At 49.3% G+C, this 27,367-nt stretch overlaps 1 protein-coding gene across 1 annotated transcript; it reads left to right on the top strand.

Moving 5' to 3' along the window:
* Window positions 1-1,771: 1,771 nt before the first annotated feature.
* On the top strand, window positions 1,772-27,367 carry lrpprc (leucine-rich pentatricopeptide repeat containing; the record flags this gene model as incomplete). The annotated part of the gene is made up of 23 exons (XM_084461375.1): window positions 1,772-1,974; window positions 2,912-3,120; window positions 3,837-3,959; window positions 4,503-4,624; window positions 5,107-5,165; window positions 5,268-5,354; window positions 5,492-5,618; window positions 6,618-6,762; window positions 7,165-7,322; window positions 7,738-7,843; window positions 7,955-8,062; window positions 13,741-13,859; window positions 14,355-14,448; window positions 15,103-15,172; window positions 16,559-16,586; window positions 17,060-17,108; window positions 18,087-18,193; window positions 18,787-18,864; window positions 20,215-20,283; window positions 20,462-20,575; window positions 21,312-21,442; window positions 22,324-22,409; window positions 27,156-27,367. 23 exons carry the CDS (start codon window positions 1,772-1,774, stop codon window positions 27,365-27,367), a joined length of 2,604 nt encoding a protein of 867 aa, XP_084317501.1.

Consider the following 27,367-nt stretch of genomic DNA (forward strand, 5'->3'; position numbering starts at 1 on the left):
CGCCAGGGGCCAATCAGCCTGTCCCCGCGGCCCCGTGGGAGGCATACTTCCTCAAAATAAAACAGCAGCCTCTCGTTAGCAGCGGCGGCGGTGACGTTTGACAGGGACTTGGAGACGGAGAGAGGGAGTCGTGTTATTCCAGATTCAAGATCTGTTTATTAGCCGTGTATACTGTACAGGTGCATCTCAGAAAATTTGAATATTGAGGAAAGTTCATTATTCTCTGTAATTTAATTCAAAAAGGGAAACTTTCGTATATTATAGATTCATCACACATATAGTGAAATATTTCAAGGCTGATTGCATCGCTCCACTTGATGCAGTAATGTGTGTAAAAGGACCCTCACCAAGTATTGAGTGTACAAATGAACATACTGAACATACTGTACAATCAAAGATTAAAAAAAAAAAGGCTTGAAACATTTCACTTTGTGTAATGGATCTAGAATACATGAAAGTTTCACTGTTTGAATTCAATTACGGAAAATAATAGACTTTTTCCACAATATTCACATTTTGAGACGCACCTGTATGGGTCACACATTCTTGACTAGGGTCTAGGCACCCGCTGTGGGAGATGACATGTCAGGACCGGCTCAGAGGGGGGTCAAATGTAATGGAGGATTTGTTGTTAAGTGGAATACATTAGTACAAAATGAAGCACCTAGACCATTTTTATTTTTTAAACACCATACAGTGCCCCATGCACAGTACATGGCCTGTGTTTAGTTTAATGCCTAGTTCTATTCACAATACTGACAATAGGGTTGATATGATATGGGGTCCTGGTTATCTGCACTATCCTGAGACAGGGACAAGCTTATGCTGATAGGATGATCAGTTCCAATATGAGATGAAAGATTTTGTTCATTTCTTCTCCAATTTACATCTATGTAATATCTTTCTTATAGGAAAAAGCTGTACTGTTGTGTGTGTGCCTGTAATCACTTCCAATGGTTAGGAAACTGCCACTGTCAGTGTCACTGTCAGTCTTCATAGGACACTCGGACACGGTTCAACGCTCATCCGTCCAACTTCTATGGGACAAGAGCGTCCCCACCAGGACTTATATGGAAATGCGTCAGGCCATGCTGGCCTTTACCAAAAATGTGTCCAATTAGACTACGGTAACAGCTTGAATGCGTAAAGACTGAATTTTAAGCACCAACTGTAGATCCAAATATTTGATATTGTTTGTCTGAGCGTTGAGAATTGGTACCATTCTCACCGTCAGATGCATAACGTAGGCAAGGCATTGGTCCATGAACAGGGATGCTTATAGCTGGCTTGTTTCTTGTGGCGATCTGCTAGGTGCTCTAATGCAATTAGCTAATTAACACCTGATCAATTTCACTTAATTGCAATTCCACTCCTATCCTAGGTAGAGAGTTACTTTTAATTAATCGACGTAACGGTATTCATTCCGACATGGTTTCGTGTTGCTTACATCAGATCAACACATGCACACTCTCCGTGTGCATCTGCAGCATAGAAACCAGTGATGGAACATGTTTTTATACATTAGGAAGCTGACGGAGCATTACAGCTGAATGAGGGTGCAAAAAGAAAACACATTATTAAAAAAAAAAAATCTAAAACAAAAATATATGTAATGTATATATATATACACGTATTTTTGTAGTATCCTACAAAATATTCCTGTCAAATGAGCTCAATTGTAGCAATACTTCTATTTAACAGAATCCGCACACCCCTCCCCGCCACAATGGTCTCGCCCGACGTCCTTTGACCCACCACGTGCGTCATGCGGATGCCCTTCTCCTCCAGGTTCAACATGGCTGCGCTCCTGCGATCAGCTCGGCTGCTCAAGTTCTCTCCTTCGGGCTTGATCCCGGTCACCGGGACGAGCAGACATGGACCCCCGCTCGGTCGGCTGTACACCGGGACTGTCTCTGGGAGGGGACTCGGTGTCTGTCCCCGACAGGTGTCCCCTGGACACAGCAGCTCATCCAGGTACCCACATGTCTCTGCCACTGTCATTGAGCTTCAGTGACAGTTATCCACCATAAAAAGCTATAATACCAGTTAATAGCTCATATGAATTGTTATTAAAACATAGCTGCTGGTAATAATACCGTGCATAGTGTCAATAAAGTAGGTAGCATGCGACAAAGATGGCCACTATAGTGCTAGCTTATGCTAACTTTACATAACTGCACATTGTGCAATCCTGTGTAATGTTAATGTGATATTTTGATAGTGCCATCATCTATCCATAATGCAGATATCAGCATGCATGACATCAGTATGCTAATGTATATTATACTTTAATGACTGACTCACTGTACATCCTCAGATAGCTCATCATAGTTAGCTTTGCTAATGTTAGTGGACGAGCTTGCTATGATAGGCAAGGCAAGTTTATTTATATAGCACATTTCAGCCAGAGGGCAATTCAAGGTGCTTTACATGAGACATTAAAAGCATTAAAACAAAAAGCAAGACATTATAGACATTTAAAACAAAAGGCAGGACAAATTAAAAGCATTAAAACAAAATAGCTACATCGCCCAAAGGTAGATAACATTGTAGCTCGCTGATCACATGGTTAGCTAGCTGTACATGAATTATCCATCAAAATCCATATGTTGGCCTATTGTGTCTGTTGTGAGACTAAAGGTTGATGGGACAGTGATGCAGCTCGGGGGTTATCTGGTGTTTTCAGGCCAAGGTCATCATTAGCATAATGGCCAGTAGTAAATGACTGTTTGTAGACACTGTAGGCTGAATACATAAATAATAAATGGTACTTATATACAGTAGTAGTTTGTTTTATAGTATTTCTATTTCTTGCTTTGCTTGTCCACACATGACTCTTTGGCCGCTTATAAACAGTGAATGAATGTGTACCAATGTGTTGTTGACTGCGGTCTGCGTCTCTCCTCGCCAGGTGTGTGTGGCCCTACGCGGGGGCGCGTAGCTACGTCGGCGTCCCCGAACCGCTGGGCGGCTCCAAGGACGATTCCAGCGTGGCGGTGCGTTCCAAGCAGGCGCAGCAGTTTGACTGGGCCCTGGCCAAGCTGGACAGCTCCGTGAGGCGGACGGGCCGCATCACCAAGACGCTGCTGCTGCGAATCTTCCACGACATCTGCAGGACAGGTACAGGAGCCCCGGGACGAGCCATGCCCTCGGGGGGGCCCCCTCAGGTCCCGCTACCATCCCCAAACCTTGCTCGTATAAATCTGATGATAAGCCACTGCTCCATAATGACCTTCATGTGGTTTACCCTCTCCTCCTCCCTTCCGTCCTCCTCTCCCGCTCTCTCTCCCTTTCTCTTCTACTCTCTCCCTCCATCTCTCACACTCTCCTCTCCCTATATCGCCTCTCTCCTCTCTCTGTATCCCCTCGTTCCTCCTCTCTCCCTCCATCTCCACCTCTCTCCTCTCCCCATATCCCCTCTCTCCTCTCCCTACATCCCCTCGTTCCTTCCCTCTCTCCCTCCCCTCTGTCCTTCTCTCTCTCCTCTCTCCATCCATCTCTCCCTCTCTCCTCTCCCTCTCTCCTCTCCCTGTATCCCCTCGTTCCTCCTCTCTCCCTCCATCTCCACCTCTCTCCTCTCCCCATATCCCCTCTCTCCTCTCCCTACATCCCCTCGTTCCTTCCCTCTCTCCCTCCCCTCTGTCCTTCTCTCTCTCCTCTCTCCATCCATCTCTCCCTCTCTCCTCTCCCTCTCTCCTCTCCCTGTATCCCCTCGTTCCTCCTCTCTCTGCCTCCCCTCCGTCCTTCTCGCTCTCTCTCCTCTCTCCATCCATCTCTCCCTCTCTCCTCTCCCTGTATCCCCTCGTTCCCGCTCTTTCTCCCTCCCCTCTCCCCAGGCTACCCCAGTGGGAACCAGGCCCTGCTGCTGTTGCGTAGCTGTGGCTCCTTGCTGCCAGAGATGCCCCTGGAAGAGCGCACAGAGCTGGCGCATCGCGTCTGGGACAAGCTACACGAATTGGGTAAGGGGCAGCCAGGGCACGCCCTACCACGCCCTACCACGCCTCGCAAACCCTTCTGTAGGGCTGCACGATTATGACAAAAGATAATAATTGAGATTATTTGCTTCAAAATGGTAATTGCGATTAATAATTGCGATTAATATTTCAAAGTAATAGCTTTAGCTCTGCACAGTTTGCATATGACCTGCTGGGCTTGAGCGACATGTTTTTCGTAACCACTCAGCGGGAACGCATGTGATTGGTCAGACAGCATAAGCGCCTGTGATTCGTCCGTGTAGTCCTAGCACACTCAATTCAAAGCAAAATTATTAATTACATTAATTGCGGCCTTTTGCGATTAGTTAATCGCGGAGGTCATAATCGCAATTTCGATTAATTCACAATTAATTGTGCAGCCCTACCCTTCTGCCAACCTGAGAGAGCTTTGAAGATGTCTGCTTAAATCCGTCAAGTCCTTGGATTCCGTGTGGAAATTCTTTTGGGGATTCCCTATGTTTGAGGCTATGACGGTACAAAGCAAGTGTTTCTTTTTTCTCTAACTAGGTGCCTCCTACGATGCCAGCCATTACAACGCCATGTTGAAGGTGTACCTCCAGAACGAGTTCAAGTTCTCCCCCACAGAGTTCCTGGCCAAGATGGAGGCAGCCAACGTCCAGCCCAACAGAGTGAGTATCGGGCGCGGTCACCTCGAGAGAGCTGACCAGGAGGAAGAGTTGGAGGACTAGCTTGTGGTGGTGACTATGATGTTATTCAGGGAAATCTATTTTTCTTCTTCTTTTGACTGACACCATTTTGATTTTTAAGATAGATTGTGAAAAGGCTGTTGCACACCTTATAAAAAAAACTTTGTCAGGTGCGTAGGATAGTAGACAATTTGGGTTTGGAGAAAATCCAGCAACACTGACCTTATTGGCAAACTCTTTATGAGAAGACAGGAAAAAACAATGTTTCGGTGCTTAGACCTTCATCAGGTTTTAAAAAACAGACTCATGTCAGTGAGATATATATATATATATATATATATATATATATATATATATATATATTTATATAAAGGCTGGCTACACCCTGAAATGTGCTCAGGTGAGCTTGCTTAGGGATCAGTGAGTGGCTGTGGTGATGATGGCATCTCTTCTTCTCTCCTCAGGTGACCTTCCAGAGGCTGATTGCAGCCTACTGTCACGAGGGAGACATTGAGGGAGCCAGGTGAGGGCGCCACGGCTCGTTTAGGCTTGGGGGTTTCCTTCATATCTTACCGTGTCACTCTCTCTAGTGTCTGTAATCCTAAACATCTCGTTTCCTTGACAGCACAATCCTGGGTTTCATGAAAAGCAAAGATCTTCCGATCACCGAGGCCGTGTTCAACTCTCTAGTGACCGGCCACGCCCGCGCAGGGTGAGTGACGCAGTTTTTACGTTCTCCGATATGGCGCGGCTGTCTCGTATTAATGCTTCATCTCGGTTGTGTGTGCAGCTGGACTTTGACTATGTGTTGATTGTGACTGTGGTTGACCTCTGACCCATGACCTCTAGGGACATGGAGAGTGCAGAAACCATTCTGCCAGTCATGAGGGGCGCGGGCATCGAGCCGGGACCAGACACATACGTAGCCTTGCTCAATGCCTACGCAGAGAAGGGAGACATGGAGAAGATCAGACAGGTGACAAACATCCTCTCTGTCGGATGCATTAGTATGTGTTCTATTTAGGGATGCACCATATATCGGTAATCATATCGGTATCGGCCGATGTTTGTCGTTTTTGAATATATCGGTATCGGTCCGATGTGCAAAACAGGGCCGATGTGAACAGCCGATAATTATTTCTGTCTAGCTGCTGTTGTGTGTGTTGTTTTTGAGAGGAAACAATGTGGTAAATCTATGATTTATCGGCTTTTCCAAATGTTTTAGAACTAGAGACAGTGTTTACATGTGTTTTTCAGTATGTATGACATTTGATTATCATATAAACTTGTTTTTATACAGAACATATCGGCATCTGTAAATATCGGTTATCGGCCATGACAGCAATGTTAATATCTGTTATCGGTATCAGCCAAAATTTTAATATCGGTGCATCCCTAGTTCTATTTGTGTGCCACGCATGCTTACGTGTGTGTGTGTGTGTGTGTGTGTGTGTGTGTGTGTATGAATGAATGAATTGGGGCTGTCCAAAAAAAGTTTGAAAAAAAATTGAATATCTTTTTTTTTTTTTAAAGAAGTTCGAACCTAAATTTGAGAGTTAGAATATTGTAATATTAATAAATAATATTATCCAAAATTATGCAGTGATTTACATTAATAACAGAACATTTATAGGCTACAATTTATTTATGGGCAATAATCCAATAATCCAGACCCAGCACCTTATCGAAAGATGAAAGTTAACACCTCAGCGAGGGGGTAACAGTGTTCACAGTACAATATTACAGTCAAGGGTTATTTTATTAGGCTATTATATTCATAAAAAATCTTAACAAAAAAAAGTATAAATTACTTAATTAATTTGAATACATTCAAACTCAATTTCATGGCACTTTTGTCAGCCCTAGTATGAATGAATGAATGAATGATTGAATCATCACTATCTCTCTCTCTCTCTCTCCCTCTGTCTCTCTCTCTCTCTCACTCTCTCCCCCTCCCTCCCTCCCCCTGTCCCAGACCCTACAGGCGGTGGAGAGCGCAGACAACAGTCTGATGGACAGGGACTTCATGCAGGTGGTGTTCACCCTGGCCAAGTCTGGCCACCAGCAGCATGTCCCTGAGGTGGTGGAGCGCATGCGCCACGAGAGAGGCTACGTACCAGGTAGAGTACCGCCATCAATCAATCAATCAAAGCTTTATTTGTATAGCGCATTTCATACCCAGAGGCAACACAATGCGCTTTACAGAGAACAAGGGAGGTGGGCATACGACCCACCTCTACATATTCCAGAGGGAAGCAAAAAAACAGTATCACCCGGGGGCCAGATAAGTGAGCTGTAAAAATTCTTCCCTGACCCCTCTCAACAAGGCGATCGAGCAAGCTCCTGGAGTATGTTTGTCTACCGGCTAAGAACATTTATAAAGCAATAAATAACATTAAATTACATTTACATAAATTACTTCTGATAAGACGGTCATGCTAGAGGCTATCCAGACACAAACGGGTCGAATCCGAGGAAAACCAATCTTTCTTTCTTTTTTTGTCCCCTTGTGTCCCCTGTAGACGCCATGAACCTGTGTCTGAGTCTGATCACGCAGGGTCAGGAGGGGACGGCCTTCACGGTGCTGAAGACCTTCCCCACGCTGCAGGGGGACAGCCTGCACGGAGACGCGCCCGACCTGGGAAACTTCTTCCTTCGCCACTGTGTCAACTCCGCCACGGTGAGGAAACACACACTCGCACCATAGTATTTCACTATTTATTAGCATTTTGCATTGATTACACCTACATTGCTTGTACTTATTGAATAATAAATATCTGTCTCTGTCTGTCTCTGTCTATCTCTGTCTGTCTCTGTGTCTATCTCTATGTTTGTCTCTGTCTCTATGTCTCTCTCTGTCCGTCTCTGTCTCTCTGTCTGTCTCTTGCTCTGTCTCTGTCTGTCTCTCTGTCTGTCTCTGTTTGTCTCTATGTCTGTTTCTGTCTGTCTCTATGTGTCTCTGTCTGTCTCTGTCTGTCTCTCTCTGTCTCTCTCTGTCTCTCTCTGTCTGTCTCTCTGTCTCTCTCTGTCTGTCTCTGTGTCTCTATGTCTGTCTCTGTCTGTCTCTCTGTCTCTACTGTGTGTTTTTCTCTCAGCCAGTGGAGAAGATAGCTGGGTACTGTAAGGAGCTGCAGGACTCCAACCTGCACGCGACCCCTCTGCAGTTCTCTCTCTACTGCGCCCTGGAGGCCAGAAAGACAGGTGCAGCCGCCCTCCAACCGCAAACAATAACGTTCCCATGGGCCAGAACCTGCCCGTAGACACACAGAACCACATCTCATCCATCTCTCTCTGGTCTCTGCTCCTCTCTAGGCTCAGCGTTCGAGCTGATGAAGGTTATGAAGGAGCAGGGGCTTCCCATCAGGCCACACTACTTCTGGCCTCTCCTCACGCTGCACCTGAAGGAAAAGAACACAGCCGGTAGGTCCCGTAGAGGCTGGGTCCCGTGTCCCTTAGAGGCTGGGTCCCGTGTCCCTTAGAGGCTGGGTCCTGTAGAGGCTGGGTCCCATGTCCCGTAGAGGCTGGGTCCCGTAGAGGCTGGGTCCCGTAGAGGCTGGGTCCCATAGAGGCTGGGTCCCATAGAGGCTGGGTCCCATAGAGGCTGGGTCCTGTAGAGGCTGGGTCCCATGTCCCTTAGAGGCTGGGTCCCGTAGAGGTCACCTACCTGTATGTTACTCGTTTACTTTTTACCTGCGTTTGTTTGGTTCGTCTCGTGCGCGGGACCCAGGGGCGGGGAGAAAGAAAAATACTGGGAGAACCGAATCTCGATCCCGCTTTTGATTTAGATGATCGAAATCAAACGCCCATTTCGATCAGTTTTCGGTGTCGAATTCAAAATCGTGATGTGTGTTGTGTGTTTGTGCGTGTGTGTGCGTGCGTATGAATGGGAAGGCTGTGACTCCCTGAGACCTCTCAATCAGATCAGGGCTTTTAGGAGAACAGGCCGTGTGAAATATTAATGCCCCTCTTGAGTGGCCCTCCACAGAAGGATTTCACCGCTCTGTGGACAAGCAGCGGCAAAGAGGTCCGATCTGTGCGTGAGAGGCAGATCTAATTGAACCGGTGACACACATACACATTGTGTGTATTAAGCGCCATGTACACACTTCGGGAGCATGACCTTTAGAATACATTTGATGAAAGGTTAGAGGGGAGGGGGGGGTCACATGATTGTTACCCAGAATTGTTACCTCCTCCTGGGTCCCTCCTCCCAGCCCCTCCCCATCTGGGAGAGCCCTCCCCTAATCTCCCTCTCACCTCCCGGCTGCAGAGTCAATATGAAAGTTGTTCAAAGTCTTGGTTATGTAATGACGTCAAAATGATTCAGAACATCTTCGATCTGAATAGCCAAAAAAAAGGGTTTAGTCACAACAGTTCCCAAATTTAGCAGGATAATTAGGATCGGAATATTCATTACCCACCCCCCTACCACACCCCATGATCTTTCACAATGGGCCATCATCTTGGACAAAGGACAGCCTGTCGCCTGTCTTCCTGCGACTCAGACACACTCAGAGCCACGCAGAGGACTGGTAGGAGAGTGACTGACAGAGCAAGTTGGATGACGGGGTGACTCGTACCTGAGGTGGATGACGGGGTGACTCGTACCTGAGGTGGATGACGGGGTGACTCGTACCTGAGGTGGATGACGGGGTGACTCGTACCTGAGGTGGATGACAGGGTGACTCGTACCTGAGGTGGATGACGGGGTGACTCGTACCTGAGGTGGATGACGGGGTGACTCGTACCTGAGGTGGATGACGGGGTGACTCGTACCTGAGGTGGATGACGGGGTGACTCGTACCTGAGGTGGATGACGGGGTGACTCGTACCTGAGGTGGATGACGGGGTGACTCGAACCTGAGGTGGATGACGGGGTGACTCGTACCTGAGGTGGATGACAGGGTGACTCAGACCTGAGGTGTATGAAGCTGGCGTGTACGGTGTACGGCTGGTAAGAGCCTGACGCTGTCGAAAGCGACAAGTGAATTGACCCCAGGAGATGCTGGGGTGACCCGTGGGGGGGGGGGTCCCTCTTTAGGGGCACCGGTGGGTTGATTTGAGGATAGCCTGAGGGGTGTTACCCCCCCCAGTGGGTGGGGGCGCGGTCAAATGTCATTCTGCTCCAGCGGCGTCCTGTAGCCACCTACCGTCCGTCCAGGCCCTTGAGAGAGCGGGCGGGGGTGTTGAGTCACGGGTTATGTAAGGGTCAGCCACTTCCACACGTCAGAACGCATCATCCACATAATGATGATCCATCCTCCCTTCGGCACAGATCAAATATGTTTTCTCTTTTTCGATTCTACTTGACTTGTCGTTTGTTTTTTTTCTCGACTGGGAAATGAAATACAGTCGTCTGTCAAAAGAGTCTGTTTTTAAACTCATTAGAAACAATGATCCAGTACTGTACTGTATGTTGTCAAATGAATTCACGTTGTCTGTTTTAGTCACTGAGTGCATGCTAGGTTCAAGGGGGTGCGATTTTGCTTCGCATTCGCATTTTTGCACCTTTTGTATTTTTGTTTGATTGATGTTGCCCTGCCACGATACTGACGGTATTTGGGCCAGCAGTTAGCCAGTGTCTTCAGACTGAGGCAGGGCCCAGTCAGGCCACGAGCCGAGCCGACGCGATGGAACACCTTCAGTTTCGGGCAGGCCATTCACCGCGGGCCAGGCCAGTTGGCGCGCCAGGCCACAGGGAATTCCCGGTGCTCCCGATGGCCAGTCTGCCCCTGGACTGAGGGGATGGGGGGGCAACATGCTAGCCTAGCGGACTCCATCACCAGTCTGAACACACCGGACACCCATTTAGCTGTCAGAGCGCTTAGCAGAAAACTTCTCTCTTTCTTTCAACACACTGCTTCCCTGAATGAATGATGTAGCCTCTCTCCCTCTTTCTCTCGTTCCCTCTCTCTCTCTCTCCTCCTGTTGCCGGGGGGAGGTGTGTGTGTGTGTGTGAAGGCGTTTCGGGGGGCACCATGGTGGAGGTGATGTGACGGATTCGGAGTGACTTGATTTCATGTAAATGCTAGCGCTCTGAGGGAATTCACTTTGGATTACGCGCGCCACCGTGCACGGCCATGAAATATTAAGCGCCATGTCACTTTCTGTCCACAGGTGTCACTGGCGGGCAGAGGCCTGGGCAGGAAGGAAAAAAAAAACTTTGCATTTTGACGAGGTGCGGATTCGGGCAGGCAGGTTTTTTTGAGGGAGCATATGCTTCACTTTTTGTCCCGGCGGCCGCGCGTCACTCTCCCGAGCGGAGGGCGCGTCTTATCGCTTGTGACACGGCGGCGTTGAGAGAGGCGGGAGGGAGGGAGCGAGGGAAGGGGTGCGGGAGCCGGACGGCCGCCTCCGTTTGGGCTCGGCTCGCTCGTATGTTTAGGATCAGAGGGTCTGGAGCTCGTCTGCCCACCCCGGTCCAACCCTCCCCATGTTTGTGTGGTAATGGATGGAGCAAGGCCTCGGGCGTCACGGCCCCCCGCTCAGAGAGAGAAGAGGAGAAAGAGAGAGATGTGACAGGCACCCCTCTCTTCCCCATCTTTCTTTTATTCTCTCTCTTTCTCTCTCTCTTTCTCTCTCTCTCTCTCTCTCTCTCTCTCTCTCTCACGTGCCGTTTTACAGAATGAGAAGGACAGACATCCTCTCGTGTCATGTTGTCATTATTAGGTTAGCATGGCCTAACCTAATAACACGAGGTGGTTTTGATGCCTAGTTCGGACCCCCTGGCCGTCTGTCCAGGCACCGGAGACTTCCTCCTCTCGGACCCTCTCCGAGCACTCTCCCGCTTTTCAGACGCACATTTTCACAAAGCTGCCTAGGCCTCAGCTGTTCAACCAGCAGCACACATCCAAGGATTAATTCTCGTGTAGCCCAGTTGAATTGGTTAAACTCACTCCTCAGTATAAAAAGGCCTACATGCTTTTTCGGTGGCGTAGCTGGCTAAAGCCGAGGTGGTCACATGACGCAAGTCAGAGAGGACCTGAGGTCGAACCCAGCTGCGGGCTAGCGAGGAGGGTGGAAGCTCTCCTGCCGAGCGAGGCAGCGGCACCTCGGACAAACGCGGCGCCCAGTCGGCACGCAGTAACGGTGAGATTTAAAAGCGAAACTCGACGAAACGTCGGTTTAACCGTCTGTCACCCCTAGCTCTCCCGTAGCGCGTAAGGATATACATTCAAACGTCTGCGGCGAGTTTACGAACTAGTTACGGAGCCTTTGTTTTTTTGTTGTCATTTTTTTTTTTAAAACCCCTGATATGGCAGTTACTAACCGAACAGCTCCGCTTTAAAAGCCGTCTCTCGCGCTCGCCAAACTCGCTGGCCGGGATATGGGATTGGGGGGCGGGAAAAAGTGCTGAGCGCGCACGCTCACGTGAGGGAGGGAGGGAGAGAGAGAGAGGGAGAGAGAGAGAGGGAGAGAGAGAGAGAGAGAGGGAGAGAGAGAGGGAGAGAGAGAGAGAGAGAGAGAGTATCCATTTACCGGCTTCATTCACACGCGTTTCCTATCCGTCTGTCTCGCTCGGAAGATGGATCATGGATTATTCAGCAGGAAAACAGGTGCTCTCCCTCTTTCATAAAAACAAAACGAGGAAGACAAGGAGTGGGGGGATGCTTTTGGGTTCCATTGAGAAGAAAGGGGCAGATCGGCAGTTTGCTTTTTCTTGAAAGCAAGAAGGGGTAGTGAGCCGTTATGGAGAGAGAGAGAGAGATGGAGAGATGGGGGGATGAATGAGTGAGTGAGATGGAGATGGAGACTGAGAGGGGTAGAGTGATGATGGGGCAGCAGCCTGCCTGGGTATTCAGGTGCTCTACCTGAGTACCCCCCCCCCCCCCCCCCCCCCGCCCCCCCCCCAGGCCGGTCCAGGGTCTAATGGCGTATAAAAGCCCGGCTGATCTTTTATTCAGGTGCGTCGGGCCCGATGGAGGCTATTGCCAGGTGAACATAGACCTCCCCGGAGGACTGCAAAACACACTGAGTGACGAGTAAACACAGTGAAACACACACACACTCTCCCTTTCTCTCTCCCGCTCACACACACACTCACACACACACACACACAAGGGCCTATAAGTGTAAACAGTCTGAAACACTTAGTCGCCGCTTGCTGAATGCACAGGAACATTCCTACATGCCAGCATATACTAGATATATACTTGACCCCCCCCCCACCACCCACACACACACACACACACACACACATAATCTTCGGCAGGTCTGTGCAGAGTGCCAGAGAGGGCCGGCCTCAGGGACCTGCTGGATTAGTGTGTGTGTGTGTGTGTGTGTGCTTGCATGTCTTGGTTGATGGAGTGCAACTCTGCCCAAACCTCTTTCCACCCTCATCCAACATCAGGCTAGCATGCCAGGCGATGCCCAGGGCTCAGGCATGAATATTCTGATGAGGTGAGTGTGTGTGTGTGCGCACCAGCTCATTTCCTCAGACCTAAATGTAAACAGCCCATACCCAGCTCCAGGGTCTGTGTGTGTGTGTGTGTGTGTGTGTGTGTGTGTGTGTGTGTGTGTGTGTGTGTGTGTGTGTGTGTGTGTGTGTGTGTGTGTGTGTGTGTGTGTGTGTGCGCGCGCGTGCGCGTGCGCGTGCGCGTGCGCGTGTGCGTCTGCGCACGAGAGAGAGACAGAAAAATAGAAAAACAAAAAAAGGTGTTAGTGTTCTGGGCTGTTATTCTGTGTTCTAGAACATTCTGGGCTGTTATTCTGTCTTCTAGAAGGTTCTGGGCTGTTATACTGTGTTCTAGAACGTTCGGGGCTGTTATACTGTGTTATAGAACGTTTGGGGCTGTTATTCTGTCTTCTAGAAGGTTCTGGGCTGTTATACTGTGTTCTAGAAGGTTCTGGGCTGTTGTACTGCGTTCTAGAATGTTCAGGGCTGTTATACTGTGTTCTAGAAGGTTCTGGGCTGTTATACTGTGTTCTAGAACGTTCTGGGTTGTTATACTGTGTTCTAGAACGTACGGGGCTGTTATACTGTGTTCTAGAATGTTCGGGGCTGTGTTCTAGAACGTTCGGGGCTGTTATACTGTGTTCTAGAACGTTCCCCAGTGTTCTGTGTTCACTCCAGACCGTTCCCTGCCCTGTTCCCTCAGGTGTGCTGGAGGTGTTGAGGGGGATGCAGGAGCTGGCCGTTCCTGCCGACGCCGAGACCTTCTCCAAATACGTCCTGCCAGCGTTCCCCAGCGTGGGCCACGCCCGCGCCGCCCTCCAGGTAGGGCGTGTGTGACCGTCTGTGTGTCAGTGTCATGTTGAGAACGTGATGCACCACCCCACACACACCTCCCCAGCAATATACGTCATATTATCACACACACACACTATATGTACACACACACACACACTCAAAAGACACAAAAATTGTTTGTATCTTGAGAATGTGATATTGATACGTTCATCAGTTATGTAAACATAAGATTCCTGTTCTATGTTTTATATTTTTAATAATATATTAATAGTATTATTCATATATAATAATATTTTTAATAGTTTTTTTATTATTTAATTTTAATATTATATATTTTATTACTTAATTGTATTATACAATTGCACTACCTTGTGCTGTGTGCTTTGGCAATACCATATTTTGTATGGTCATGCCAATAACGCCTCATTGAATTGAATTGTGTCCGTGTAGATCTAGAAGCTTCTACGCACGCTGTCGTGTTTTACGTGTTCGTACATGAACAACCGTGTTTTGCGCGTACAGGAAGTGGGCTTCTCCTCGCAGTCCGATGCCTTCCTGTCGTCCGAGGTGCGCTCGGAGGCGTTCAGCGGCAACCTGGGGAACCTCTACTCCAAACGTAGGTACCTCCTCCCAAACCGCCGCGCGCTGAGTGTCGGGGTGGGCGGTCCTCACCTTGTCAGCATTTAGCGAATTGATTTCCTCACAGGCTAGGGGAGAGGTTTGAACCCCCCGAGCCGGTCTGCTCTAGACTGGAGGACATCCACCGAGAACCCAGATGCACTCTGGGGGAGTTCAAACGCCTGAAGGCTAATTGCCCCATCAGTGCTCTGTGCCTCCTCGCCTATCTCCCTGAATGACACACACACACACAATCCCACCTGCCCGTCAGGCCTTTTAAGTGGGGATTATTAAATAATGGATGTCTTGTTCTCTTTAACCCAATCCGTTGGCCCTCTCTCTCACTCTGTGCTCACGGCAGCTCGCTCGCCCTGCTCTCTGTAATTGCATGCTGTTTATTGTGTTTATGATTCCTTTCTTGTCATGATTTGCACCCCTTGGCTAAAAGCATACACAATGCTATGCAGCCAGGGCCCAATCTCATGTTCGTGAATGAATGCCGTGTACAGTACCTACCGACTGGAGTGGTTGAAAGGTTGTGTCGTTGCGTAGTAGTTGTGCAACGTCTGATTTTGTGTGTGTGTGTGTGGTGTTTTTGTGTTTTTGTGTGTGTGTTTTTGTGTTTTTGTGTGTGTGTGTGTGTGTTCTCCAGTGTCGGACCCCTCATTCCCTGCTCTGGAACTGAGTGTTTTCAGAGGTAATCTGATCACGGGCTTCAGAAAGTAAGTCTTGTTCCGTCCTCTCCACATTCGTGTGTGTGTGTGTGCTCGTGCGTTTGTGCGTGTGTGCGTGTGTGCGTGTGTGTGTGTGTGTGTGTGTCTGTCTGCCTATTTCCTCATGGTTTTGACCAGAGTGATGGTCCCCCTTAAGCCCTTTGCAATATGGTAATAATGATGGCATATGTTTTTTCATGACATGTGCAGCGTATCGCTGTGTGTGTGCCTGTGTGTGTGTGTGTGTGCGTGTGTGTGTGTGCAGCTGGCCACACAGTCCCTAGTGCCTCATGCATATGGAAGCCGTCATCCTGGAGCACTGGCCCCAAAGCAGCGTGGGAGATATGCTAATCTGTACACACTCTGCCCCAATAGTCAGGCTGGGCTGCCTCCATCATCCAGACTGAGATCTGACCTGGGGGTGGGTGGGGGGTATTTACAGTTTTACACACACACACACACACACACACACACCAATCCCCCTACAAGCACACAGCCAGGCCTGGGTTTCAGGGGTTTGTCGTGAAGAGATCCCCTGTCCTCCCTCTCTCAAACACACACACACACACACACACACACACACATTAGACTCCCAACATTTCCCTCAGGAAGTTTTAAACCTCACTAAGTTACCAGACTTGCGTAACGTCTGACTAGACCATGGAGTGCTGTGCCTCCAGGAAGCCTGGCAGTGATGGTTCATGTTTATGTAGTCGAGTGTGTCTCTGGAACGTCTCCATTGGTCTCTCTCCCTGAAGTGATGTCTCTCTCTCCGTTCTAGCCTTACTGTCCCTGTCCACAAGCTCTCTCTCTCACACACACACACACACACACACACACACACACACACACACCGATCGCTGAGATGCAGGGCCACCCATGCCAGCCACCCTGACAGGGTCATAATTGGGGTTGTCATAGAGGGAGGAGGTTAGAAGGGGTTGGGGGGGGGGCTGTCACTGGGGGGGGGGGGGGGGGGGGCGGTGTCAGAGCCATGTCACAGCAAACCGCAACCTGCTCCTGTCAAAGGCAAGGTCAGGGGATAATTTATTCATTAAAGACCCCCCCCCCACACACACCATTTTCATCCTCTTCATTTCTCCGCACGTCTCTCTAAACCAGCTGACAATGGCAGAAATGTCAACGCCTTGTCGTAGTTGGGCCGCCGTTCTGCGCGCGTGTGTGTGTGCGTGTCTTGTGTGTGTGTGTGTGTGCGCGCGTGTGTGTGCGTGTGTGTGTCTGCGTGTGTGTGTGCGCGCACACTTGTCGGCAGATTCCCCGTGTGGCTAGCTTTATCTGTCAGCAAGACGGATTTGTGTGTGTGTGTGTGCAGGCGTGCATGTGCTGGTGTGTGTGTCTTGATGCTGATGTGTTGTCCTCTGCTGCCCCCTGCAGGTCAGACGATGTAGAGAGCATGGTCAAGGTAAGGCAGCTGAATCTACTCTCCACACACAGACATGACTAGCCTCATTCACTATGGTGGAATGAACACAATGATGCTTATCTATTACAAAGTATTATATATTTGATGCGTTTATATATATACACAAAATATTATATATTAATGGAAAAAATACTATTAGTGAAACTACTTAGAATGAAATAAAAAAAATAAAAAGATATATATATATATAAAACATATATTAAAACATATATATATATATATATATATATATATATATATATATATAATTATAATATCATTGTAAGTAGTTTCACTGTAATAGTATTTTTTCCATTAACTTTTGTATGTGTCTGTCAAATTTGGCGAAATGGGAAATATAGTCTAAGGCCTGGCAAAGGTGTGTGTGTGTGTGTGCGTGCGTGTGTGTGTGTGCGTGCGTGTGTGTGTGTGTGTGCGTGTGCGCACCATTAAGGCTGTGATTGTGGTTCCAGATCACCGCCCTGCTGTACAGCGACGAGCGATTCTCTCAGAAGCCTCCCGGTAAGATCTTCTGTACATGAGACACATGAGACACATGAGACACTCTCCCCAGACGAGAGACACGGCCAACATGAGACACATGAGACACTCTCCCCAGACGAGAGACACGGCCAACATGAGACACACTCCCCAGACGAGAGACACTCCCAACATGAGACATACTCCCCACACGAGAGACACTCCCAACATGAGACACACTCCCCACACGAGACACACTCCCGATATGAGACACATGAGACACTCTCCCCAGACGAGACACACTCCCAACATGAGACACATGAGACACTCTCCCCAGACGAGAGACACGCCCAACATGAGACACACTCCCCACACGAGACACACTCCCGACATGAGACGACAACCACGTCTGACAGTCGAGTGTGTGTGTGTGTGTGTGTGTGTGTGTGTGTGTGGCCGCCTGTCTGTCTGTGTATCCGTATTGCGCACGCATCTGCTGTCTCAGTAGCACTGGACTGCTGACAAGCCCTCTCTGCGTTATGAAGCCTGCGTCTAGCGTGTGTGTGTGTGTGTGTGTGTGTGTGTGTGAGAGAGAGAATGTCAGGGGGAATAGACCCTGGCTGCTGACACAGCGCTGAGTTGTTAAACAGCCCACACAGTCGTGTGTGTGTGTGTGTGTGTGTGTGTGTGTGTGTGTGTGTGTGTGTGTGTGTGTGTGTGTCTGTGTGTCTGTGTGTGTGTGTGGCGGTCCTGGCTGACCCGGGCCTCGGCGCTGGTGTGTGTGCGGGTGGGAGAGCGAGGGAGATGGCTATACGTGTCACATCCTGTTGTCCCGGCTCCGAGTGTGTGTGTGTGTGAGAGGCTGTCACCGCCGCCCACCGCACATTACCGCACACTTCACTCACAGCCTGTCAGCAGAACACACACACACACACACGCGCAGAGAAGAGGCTTAAGAACAACTTGTGTGTGTGTGTGTGTGTGTGTGTGTGTGTGTGTGTGTGTGTGTCCTGTCCACAGAGGCCGTGTCCTACCTGCTCTATAACCTGATTGATGGGATGTCTGAGACGGAGCTTCAGGCCCAGGAGGACAAACTGAGGCAGTATTTCCACCAGCTCAGGAGAATGGTACTGTAACACACACACAAACACACACACACACGTGCACGCACGCACACACAAAGACTGAGGCAGGCAGGCATAAACTCTCTCTCTCTCCCTCTCTCTCTCTCTCTCTCACACATACACACACACTCACGCACACACGCACACAAACACATACATACACAAAGACTGAGGCAGGCAGTCAGGCATAAAGTCTCTCTCTCTCTCTCTCACTCACACACACACATATATATATATACAGGCTCTCCAAATACCCACAGATTATACATACACACGCACACTTACACAGAAACACACACACACAGATTATACACACACACTTGCATGAAGAGAGTGTGTGTGGGAGTGAGGAGACCATGAAGAGAGTGTGTGTGGGAGTGATGAGACCATGAAGAGAGTGTGTGTGTGTGAGTGATGAGATGAAGAGAGTGTGTGTGTGTGTGTGTGTGTGTGAGTGAGGAGAGCAGATTACCCGTGGTCCCAGTCTCTCATTCCAGATTAGCAATCTGGGCCCCGGTGAAGCGATGGGGCTCAGGTGACCGAGACCGTTAATCCTCATGTGACCCCTCTCTGACCCCTCTCTGACCCTCCTCCAGAACATCACCATCCCAGAGAACATCTACCGAGGCATCCGGAACCTTCTGGACTCTTACCACGTCCCAGAACTCATCAAGGTGCCGGCTGCGCCCTCATCACTACCAGGGTTTTTCCTGCATAGAGGGGTTTTTGCCCCCCCCCTCAAAGAGATTTTAGCCAGAGCCAAAGGAGAATCCACAGTGACAAAATGCGAAAAATTTTGAATGAAAATCAAAAAGTCAAATCCTCTCCAAATGTGTTTGATAGCTTGTTTCAAGTGCAGCCCATCCCTCTTTCTTGCCTTGTCCATGGTTTGGACCACTAGTAATCAAGATCATTAATAGACAGGTTATCAGGATCTTAAACATTTTGTCTTCATATACATTTTGTGTCAAGTCAGGAGATTTCCCACGATTGTGAAAAGTGAGCTCAGTCAGAACGACAGCGAGGAATATAGGCCTGTATATGCTGGGAGAATATAGGCCTGTATATGCTGGTAGAATATAGGCCTGTATATGCTGGTAGAATATAGGCCTGTATATGCTGGGAGAATATAGGTCTGTATATGCTGGTAGAATATAGGCCTGTATATGCTGGGAGAATATAAGCCTGTATATGCTGGGAGGATAAAGGCCTGTATATGCTGGGAGGATAAAGGCCTGTATATACTGGGAGAATATAAGCCTGTATATGCTGGTAGAATATAAGCCTGTATATGCTGGGAGGGTACTCGGCATAAAACTGAGGTTTCCCCAAAAAATGTGTGCGCATCACCCCCCAAAGACCCATTCTGAACCAGGAAAAACCCTGACTATGGATATGAATTCCTGATTTTTGTATGAATGATACATTTTAACATGGGTGGAGTTTTCTTGCGTACTTTCTGAAGTCCTTATGGTTGTTCTCGTGTGGTTCTATCTGAAGTACTATAGCGGTTGTTCTCGTGTGGTTCTATCTGAAGTACTAACGGTTGTTCTCGTGTGGTTCTATCTGAAGTACTAACGGTTGTTCTCGTGTGGTTCTATCTGAAGTACTAACGGTTGTTCTCGTGTGGTTCTATCTGAAGTACTAACTGTTGTTCTCGTGTGGTTCTATCTGAAGTACTAACGGTGGTTCTCGTGTGGTTCTATCTGAAGTACTAACGGTTGTTCTCGTGTGGTTCTATCTGAAGTACTAACGGTGGTTCTCGTGTGGTTCTATCTGAAGTACTAACGGTGGTTCTCGTGTGGTTCTATCTGAAGTACTAACGGTTGTTCTCGTGTGGTTCTATCTGAAGTACTAACGGTGGTTCTCGTGTGGTTCTATCTGAAGTACTAACGGTTGTTCTCGTGTGGTTCTATCTGAAGTACTAACAGTTGTTCTCGTGTGGTTCTATCTGAAGTACTTGTGGTTGTTCTCGTGTGGTTCTATCTGAAGTACTAACGGTTGTTCTCGTGTGGTTCTTTCAGGATGTTATTGCGCTGGTTGATGGCAAAGCTGCTGATGGCAACGTGGACTCCTCCACCCCCCGATTCACTGTAAGTGTGGGTGTGTGAGTGTGTGAGTGAGTGTGTGTGCGCGTATCTATCGGCCAAGGAGTGTGTGTGTTTGTGCATGTGTGTTTGTATGTGCGTGCGTGTGTATTTGGTGCGCGTGTGTGTGTAAAGTGTGTGTGTGTAAAGTGTGTGTGTGTAAAGTGTGTGTGTGTGTCCCCAGGGTCTGGAGGGCAGGGTGCAGCAGCTGGAGAAGAGGCTGTTGGAGGTGCAGGCTGAGGGGAAGCCCGTCGGCCTCCTGCTGAAGCAGCTCATCCTGGCGCTCTGCGCTGAGGAGGTCCGCCCGCCACGCCCACCACACCCACCACGCCCGCCACGCCCCACTCACACGCCACGCCCCGCTCACACACCACCGCCCGCCCACCTCTCCCCACTCACACACACCCACTGCATCTACCGTACACACACATCAAATCAAACTTTATTTGTATAGCGCATTTCATACACAGAGGCAACACAATGCGCTTTACAGAGAGCAATGGGGGGGGGGGGGCATAGGTCCCACCCCTACATATTCCAGAAGGAAGCAAAAAAACAGTAATCACCCGGGGGCCAGAAAAGTGAGCTGTAAAAATGCTTCCCTGACCTCTCTCAACGAGACGATGGAGCAAGCTCCTGGAAAATGTTTGTCTTTTGGCTAAGAACATATACAGAGCAGTAAACATGGGCTAAATACCTCATAAGTACTTTATATACAGTAGCTATCGCTCTCATTCTTAATCTCTCTCGCCCTTTTTCTCTGCCTCGATCCGTCTCCCTCTCACCTACTCACACACACTTTCACTCTCGTCTCGTCTCTCTCTCTCTCTCTCTCTCTCTCTCTCTCTCTCTCTCTCTCTCTCTCCTATCGCCTGTCATCTTTCCCCCTCTCCCCTAGACACAACTATGAAGCTGTCTTTGCCTAGTTTGACTGGTGTCTCTTGTTCATGCTGAGTGTGTGAAAGGACCTCGTTGGTCACATGGTTTGCTAGTTCGACGCCCGTTAAGACGTAACGTCTCGTCCGACCAATCAGAACCTGGACAGGGCCCTGGAGCTGAAGCAGCAGCATGAGGACGACATGGTTGTCGGGGGTTACGCCGCCCTCATCCAGCTCTGCAGTCGCCATGACAATGTGGAAGAGGCGCTCAACCTGAAGAGGGAACTGTGAGTTGGTGTTAATGAGGATGCGCGCGCGCGCACACACACACACACACACACACACACACACACACACACACACAGTCAGTTTGTTCTCTCTCACACACACACACACACACACACACACACACACACACACAGTCAGATTGTTCTCTCTCACACGCGCACGCACACACACACACACACACACAGTCAGTTTGTTCTCTCTCTCTCACACGCGCACACACACACACACACACACACAGTTTGTTCTCTCTCTCACACACACACACACACACACACACACACAGTCAGTTTGTTCTCGCACACGCGCACACACACACACACACACACACACAGTCAGTTTGTTCTCTCTCTCTCACACGCGCACACACACACACACACAGTTTGTTCTCTCTCTCTCTCACACACACACACACACACACACACACACACACACACAGTCAGTTTGTTCTCTCTCTCGCACACGCGCACACACACACACACACACACACACACAGTCAGTTTGTTCTCTCTCTCACATACACACACACAGTTTGTTCTCTCTCACACACATGCACACACACACACAAACACACACACACACAAACACACACACAGCATATGTAACTTGAAGTCAAAGTTATTTACAGCCGAACTCCCATGTCTCTCTCCCTCCATCTCCCTCTCCATCTCCCTCTCTCTTTCTCCTTCTCCTTCTCCCTCTCCATCTCTCTCTCTTTCTCCATCTCTCTCTCTCTTTCTCCCTCTCCATCTCTCTCTCTCTTTCTCCCTCTCCCTCTCTCTCTCTCTTTCTCCCTCTCCATCTCTCTTTCTCCATCTCTCCCTCTCTCTTTCTCCCTCTCTCTTTCTCCCTCTCCCTCTCTCTCATCCCTTCCTCTTCCCAGGAGCCGTAAGGATTCCTCTGTGTCGCTGGATGCCAGCAAGTACCTGGCCCTGGTGAAGGTCCTGTCCAAGCACGGCCGAGTGGAGGGTGAGTTCCTGCCAGGCAGATTAAACACACCAGTCAGAGGACTGTGGGAGGAAGGGGATTACAGTGTTAATCTAAGTATGGGAAACTGTCTGTGACCTCATAAGGCCTTAGATATCTATGGATGGAGATCAGTGTGTGTCTGTGTGCGTTTGTGTGAGTATCTGTCTGTGTGTGTGTGTGTCTGTGTGTCTGTCTCTCTGTGTGTCTATGTGTCTGTCTGTCTGTGTGTCTGTGTGTGTGTCTGTGTGTGTCTGTGTGTGTGCGCGCGCGCGTTTCAGCTAGCCAACGTGTGGCTTCCAGGACACTCCCATGTTAATAAACCATTATCTGCAGGCTACAGTGCCTTTCTCCCAGTCCATCTAAGACCCAATTGCAATAAGTGTTTTTACATTACAGGAACGGCGCCGACGCTACTTTAACAGAATTACAGAAACGCGTCCTGATACTAATGGTGGATCATGTCGGGGAAAGTGCTTCAACATTTCACACACACACACACATTTGCATGTGAATTCAAGCACAGGCGTGTATGTGTGTGTGTGGGGTGGGGGGGGGGGTTGGGATATATCGGTGGGGATGGGGGGGGTTGTTGAAGGTAGAGGGGGCGAGTGGCCATTAGCAGGAGTGAGTGTGTTTGTGTGTGTGTGTGTGTGGGGGGGGGCGAGGGGAGTGGGTGGGTCTTGTCATCCACATTAGCACAGCTGGCTGCCCCAGGCCCTCGCCGGCCAGCTTGAAGATCAGCGCTCCTGGCACGAGCGCTCGCAGACTTGCCGCCTTTTAATGGCTTTTGTTGTTTTCTGTCCCTCCTTTACTTCCGTCCCTTTCTGCCCCTCCTTCACCTCACCCCGTCCTCGAGGCAGATCTTGCCCCAGCGAGAGCAGCCCTGAGGTCGGGCTGTAGCGGTGCTAAACACAGGCCCAAGATGGCCGCCTGGCTCCTAGCTCAACCTGCCCATTGTGCACTGCTGGGGGGGGGGGGGGGTAGATACTGGGCTTGGGCAGGGGGAATTAGAGGGGTTTAACAGCCCGTGCGATGTCTCTTTACCTGGATGGGACAGGATGCTACCTGTCCATCAGAGATCGCCCTGGTCAGGCTGTCTGCCTCGGCTGGCCGGGTTGATGTGTGCTGGAAGTTGGGGGCCCGGAGGCTCTGTTTGGGTCCGATCATATCCAGACCAGCGGTCCGATTAGCGGCATTGCCAGAGATGGAGGGAGAGGAGGAGATGATCTGTTGCTCTGATGCTCCTGCTTGATGCTTTCACATCTCCAGCTGGCTAACAGGACGCTATCTTCCACTGGCTAGCTAGCTAGCTAACAGGCTGCTATCTTCCACAAGCTAGCTAGCTAACAGGTTGCTGCCTTATACTGGCTAGCTAGCTAACAGGTTGCTACCTTATACTGGCTAGCTAGCTAACAGGTTGCTGCCTTACACTGGCTAGCTAGCTAACAGGTTGTTATCTTATACTGGCTAGCTAGCTAACAGGTTGTTATCTTATACTGGCTAGCTAGCTAACATGTTAACGTATACTGGCTAGCTAGCTAACAGGTTGTTATCTTATACTGGCTAGCTAGCCACAGGTTGCTATCTTATACTGGCTAGCTAGCTAACAGGTTGCTACCTTATACTGGCTAGCTAGCTAACAGGTTGCTACCTTATACTGGCTAGCTAGCTAACAGGTTGCTACCTTATACTGGCTAGCTAGCTAACAGGTTGTTATCTTATACTGGCTAGCTAGCTAACAGGTTGCTACCTTATACTGGCTAGCTAACAGGTTGTTATCTTATACTGGCTAACTAGCTAACAGGTTATCTTATGCTGGCTAGCTAGCCACAGGTTGTTATCTTATACTGGCTAGCTAGCACAGGTTGTTATCTTATACTGGCTAGCTAGCTAACAGGTAGTTATCTTATACTGGCTAGCTAGCTAACAGGTTGCTATCTTATACTGGCTAGCTAGCTAACAGGTTGCTACCTTATACTGGCTAGCTAGCTAACAGGTTGTTATCTTATACTGGCTAGCTAGCCACAGGTTGCTATCTTATACTGGCTAGCTAGCCACAGGTTGCTATCTTATACTGGCTAGCTAGCTAACAGGTTGTTATCTTATACTGGCTAGCTAGCTAACAGGTTGCTACCTTATACTGGCTAGCTAGCTAACAGGTTGTTATCTTATACTGGCTAGCTAGCCACAGGTTGCTATCTTATACTGGCTAGCTAGCTAGTAGGTTGCTATTTTCCACTGGCTGGCTAACAGGTCGCCATCTTCCACTTGCTATCTCATTGCTAATACTATAAACACTGGCTCATAGAGTGGCCCCAAGGCTCTGGGACGCACTCCCCCAGGACTTGAGAGCCTCAGCCTCAGAAAATACTTTTAAAAAACTGTTGAAAGAAACTGTTGGCTGCTAGTAGCTCTGATTGTTGAGTTTGGTATTGTCTGTCGTTTCTATGTTGTTGTGGTTCTCTCTACCTGTGTATTAATCTCTTACTGCACTGCACGCTGTATTGCATCGCACTTTGTATGTCATTGCACTTGTACTTTGCTTTCTTATATTGTTTTTAATCTGCCTTTTTAATCCCTGTGCAGCACTCTGTGCATCCGTGCTATGAAGAGCGCTATACAAATAAAGTTTCACTTACTTACTTACTTACTTACTTACTTACTTACTTACTTAGGCTAGCTGGCTCATTCTGTAATGCCGTCACTATCCAGGCTAACAAGCATACATGGTTTTGGGATGTAATGCTGTGGCTTTAGCTCAGCAGACTATCACAGCCCTGTGGCGCACTGGAGACTGTGTGGGATTAAGTTACGGACCCGGTGAGGAATCAAACCTGCTTACCCCTGTATCTCCCCAAAGAGAGATGGAGAGAGAGCCTAGAGTCTGTCTGACCCAGATGAACCCTCCTACACACACACACACACACACACACAGACATAGCCCCTCACACCCAGCCCACACCCCTCGCGCACACACACACACACACACACACCCTTCCCAATTTCCCTTTTGCCTCATTAAATCTCTGACGGTCACAGAGCTCGTACCTGATTTGCATAACAACAGTGAGAAAATGAGTGGAGGGCGTGGAGATGGAGAAGCAGACTGGAATTTAGATGACAAAGCACTCACCAGTGGCCTCTCTCTCTCTCTCTCTCTCTCTCTCTCTCTCGGTGTCTGTGTGCGTGCGTGTTGCCGTTTTACACCATCGAGAGAAACACTTTGGTTTAAGAGGTGTAATAACCAGGGAACCCAAACCGCCATTGGCAGCGTGGTGAGACCATGGGATCAGGATACTCACACACCTGTGTGTGTGCTGCACGTGTCCAGACTAGCTAGCCCTCCTCTGGTCCAGTCTGCGTGATCGTCCAGTCAGCTCTAGACTAGCTAGCCCTCCTCTGGTCCAGTCTGCGTGAGCTTCCATGCAGCTCTAGACTAGCTAGCCCTCCTCTGGTCCAGTCTGCGTCAGCGTCCTGCAGATCTAGACTAGCTAGCCCTCCTCTGGTCCAGTCTGCGTGAGCGTCCATGCCGCTCTAGACTAGCTAGCCCTCCTCTGGTCCAGTCTGCGTCAGCATCCATGCCGCTCTGTTCCCGTTGGGAGAGAAGGGAGAGTTTGTGTACATACCAACCCAATGAGGCCAGAACTCACATTATGCCAGCACGGCCCAAAGCCAGTAGTTTTTGCTTTGTTGTCAGTGTTGTGTTTTTTTCCAGCCGTTTGTGTGTGTGTGTGTGTGTGTGTGTCTGCGTCGGTTCGGGCTGCGATGATTAGTATCGGCGGTACAAACAGACCCTATCGGTATCACCCCATTAGCAGGCCTCTAAACATTGTGTAAACACGTCTTAATTACCTGGCCCTGTGACAGAGCAGCTGCCGCCGCCCGCGCCGGTCCCCCGCTCGCCGTTGGCCCCCGCCAGATGGGAGCCCGGCCTGCCCGGTTGAAAAGCCTCCATTACCGGCGGTCACGCGGCGCCCCCCCCCCACTGCGGCCCACCGGGGGCAGCGCGAGCACTCGCCACACACCTATAATTTACCCTCCGCGCTTTCCACGCGGACATGGCAAAAAAAGCACGGGGGCCCCGGTAATTGTAGTCTCGTTCTGAAATGCAAGTAGCAATTAGCGGGGAATTGGCATTATACATCCCCGCCGGGCGCAAAATGCTGTTTTAATAGCGGTTTGTTTTCCCCACATGAAATTATCTAAGGGGCCTTTTTACCACATTCACTTCTCTCTCTCCTCTCTCATATTCGCTCCTTCTCTCTCTCTCTCTCTTCTCATATTCGCTCCTTCTCTCTCTCTCGCTCTCTCTCTTCATCTGGGAGAAGGGGACGCTAAACTCAGAACTCTCTTCCAAACCACCACTTGTAGAACCGAGGCCTTTGGATGAGAAATCTTGAGAAATGTTTTTATTTTTTTTTGCAGCCGCTTCAGATTGTCGTCCTCAGGCGCTCTCTAAGCTGTGTGAATTTTCACTTGTTCTTATGTTGATTCTTTTTCTGACGCTCCTACCGATGCATTATGGGCCTTGTGGTTGATTTGTGATGTTCAGTTCCTGTCTGCAGGATTTCTTTTAACTCTCTCTCCCTCTCTCTCTCTCTCTCTCTGTCTCTCTCTCCATCTCTCTCTCTCTCTCCATCTCTCTCTCTCTCTCTCTCCCCCTCTCTCTCTCTCCTCCTCCCTCCCTCTCTCCCTTCCTCTCTCTCCCTCTCTCTCTTACTCTCTGTCTCTCTCTCTCTATCACAGAGGCGGTGGACATGCTGAAGGAGATGAAGGAGAAGGAGGTCACCGTGAGAGACGTCACCGTGACGACGCTGTTCCACGTGCTGAACGCGGCGGCCATGAAGGGCGACGTCGCCGCCATCAGGAGTCTCCAGGACGCCATCTTCACCCTGGGATTGGTCAAACCCTCGGCCAATCTCTGCTCCCCGCTCGTCTTCGCCTACTTGGAGAAGTGA

The sequence above is a fragment of the Borostomias antarcticus genome (assembly GCF_949987555.1).
Source record: "Borostomias antarcticus genome assembly, chromosome: 2".
NCBI classification, from domain to species: Eukaryota; Metazoa; Chordata; class Actinopteri; order Stomiiformes; family Stomiidae; genus Borostomias; species Borostomias antarcticus.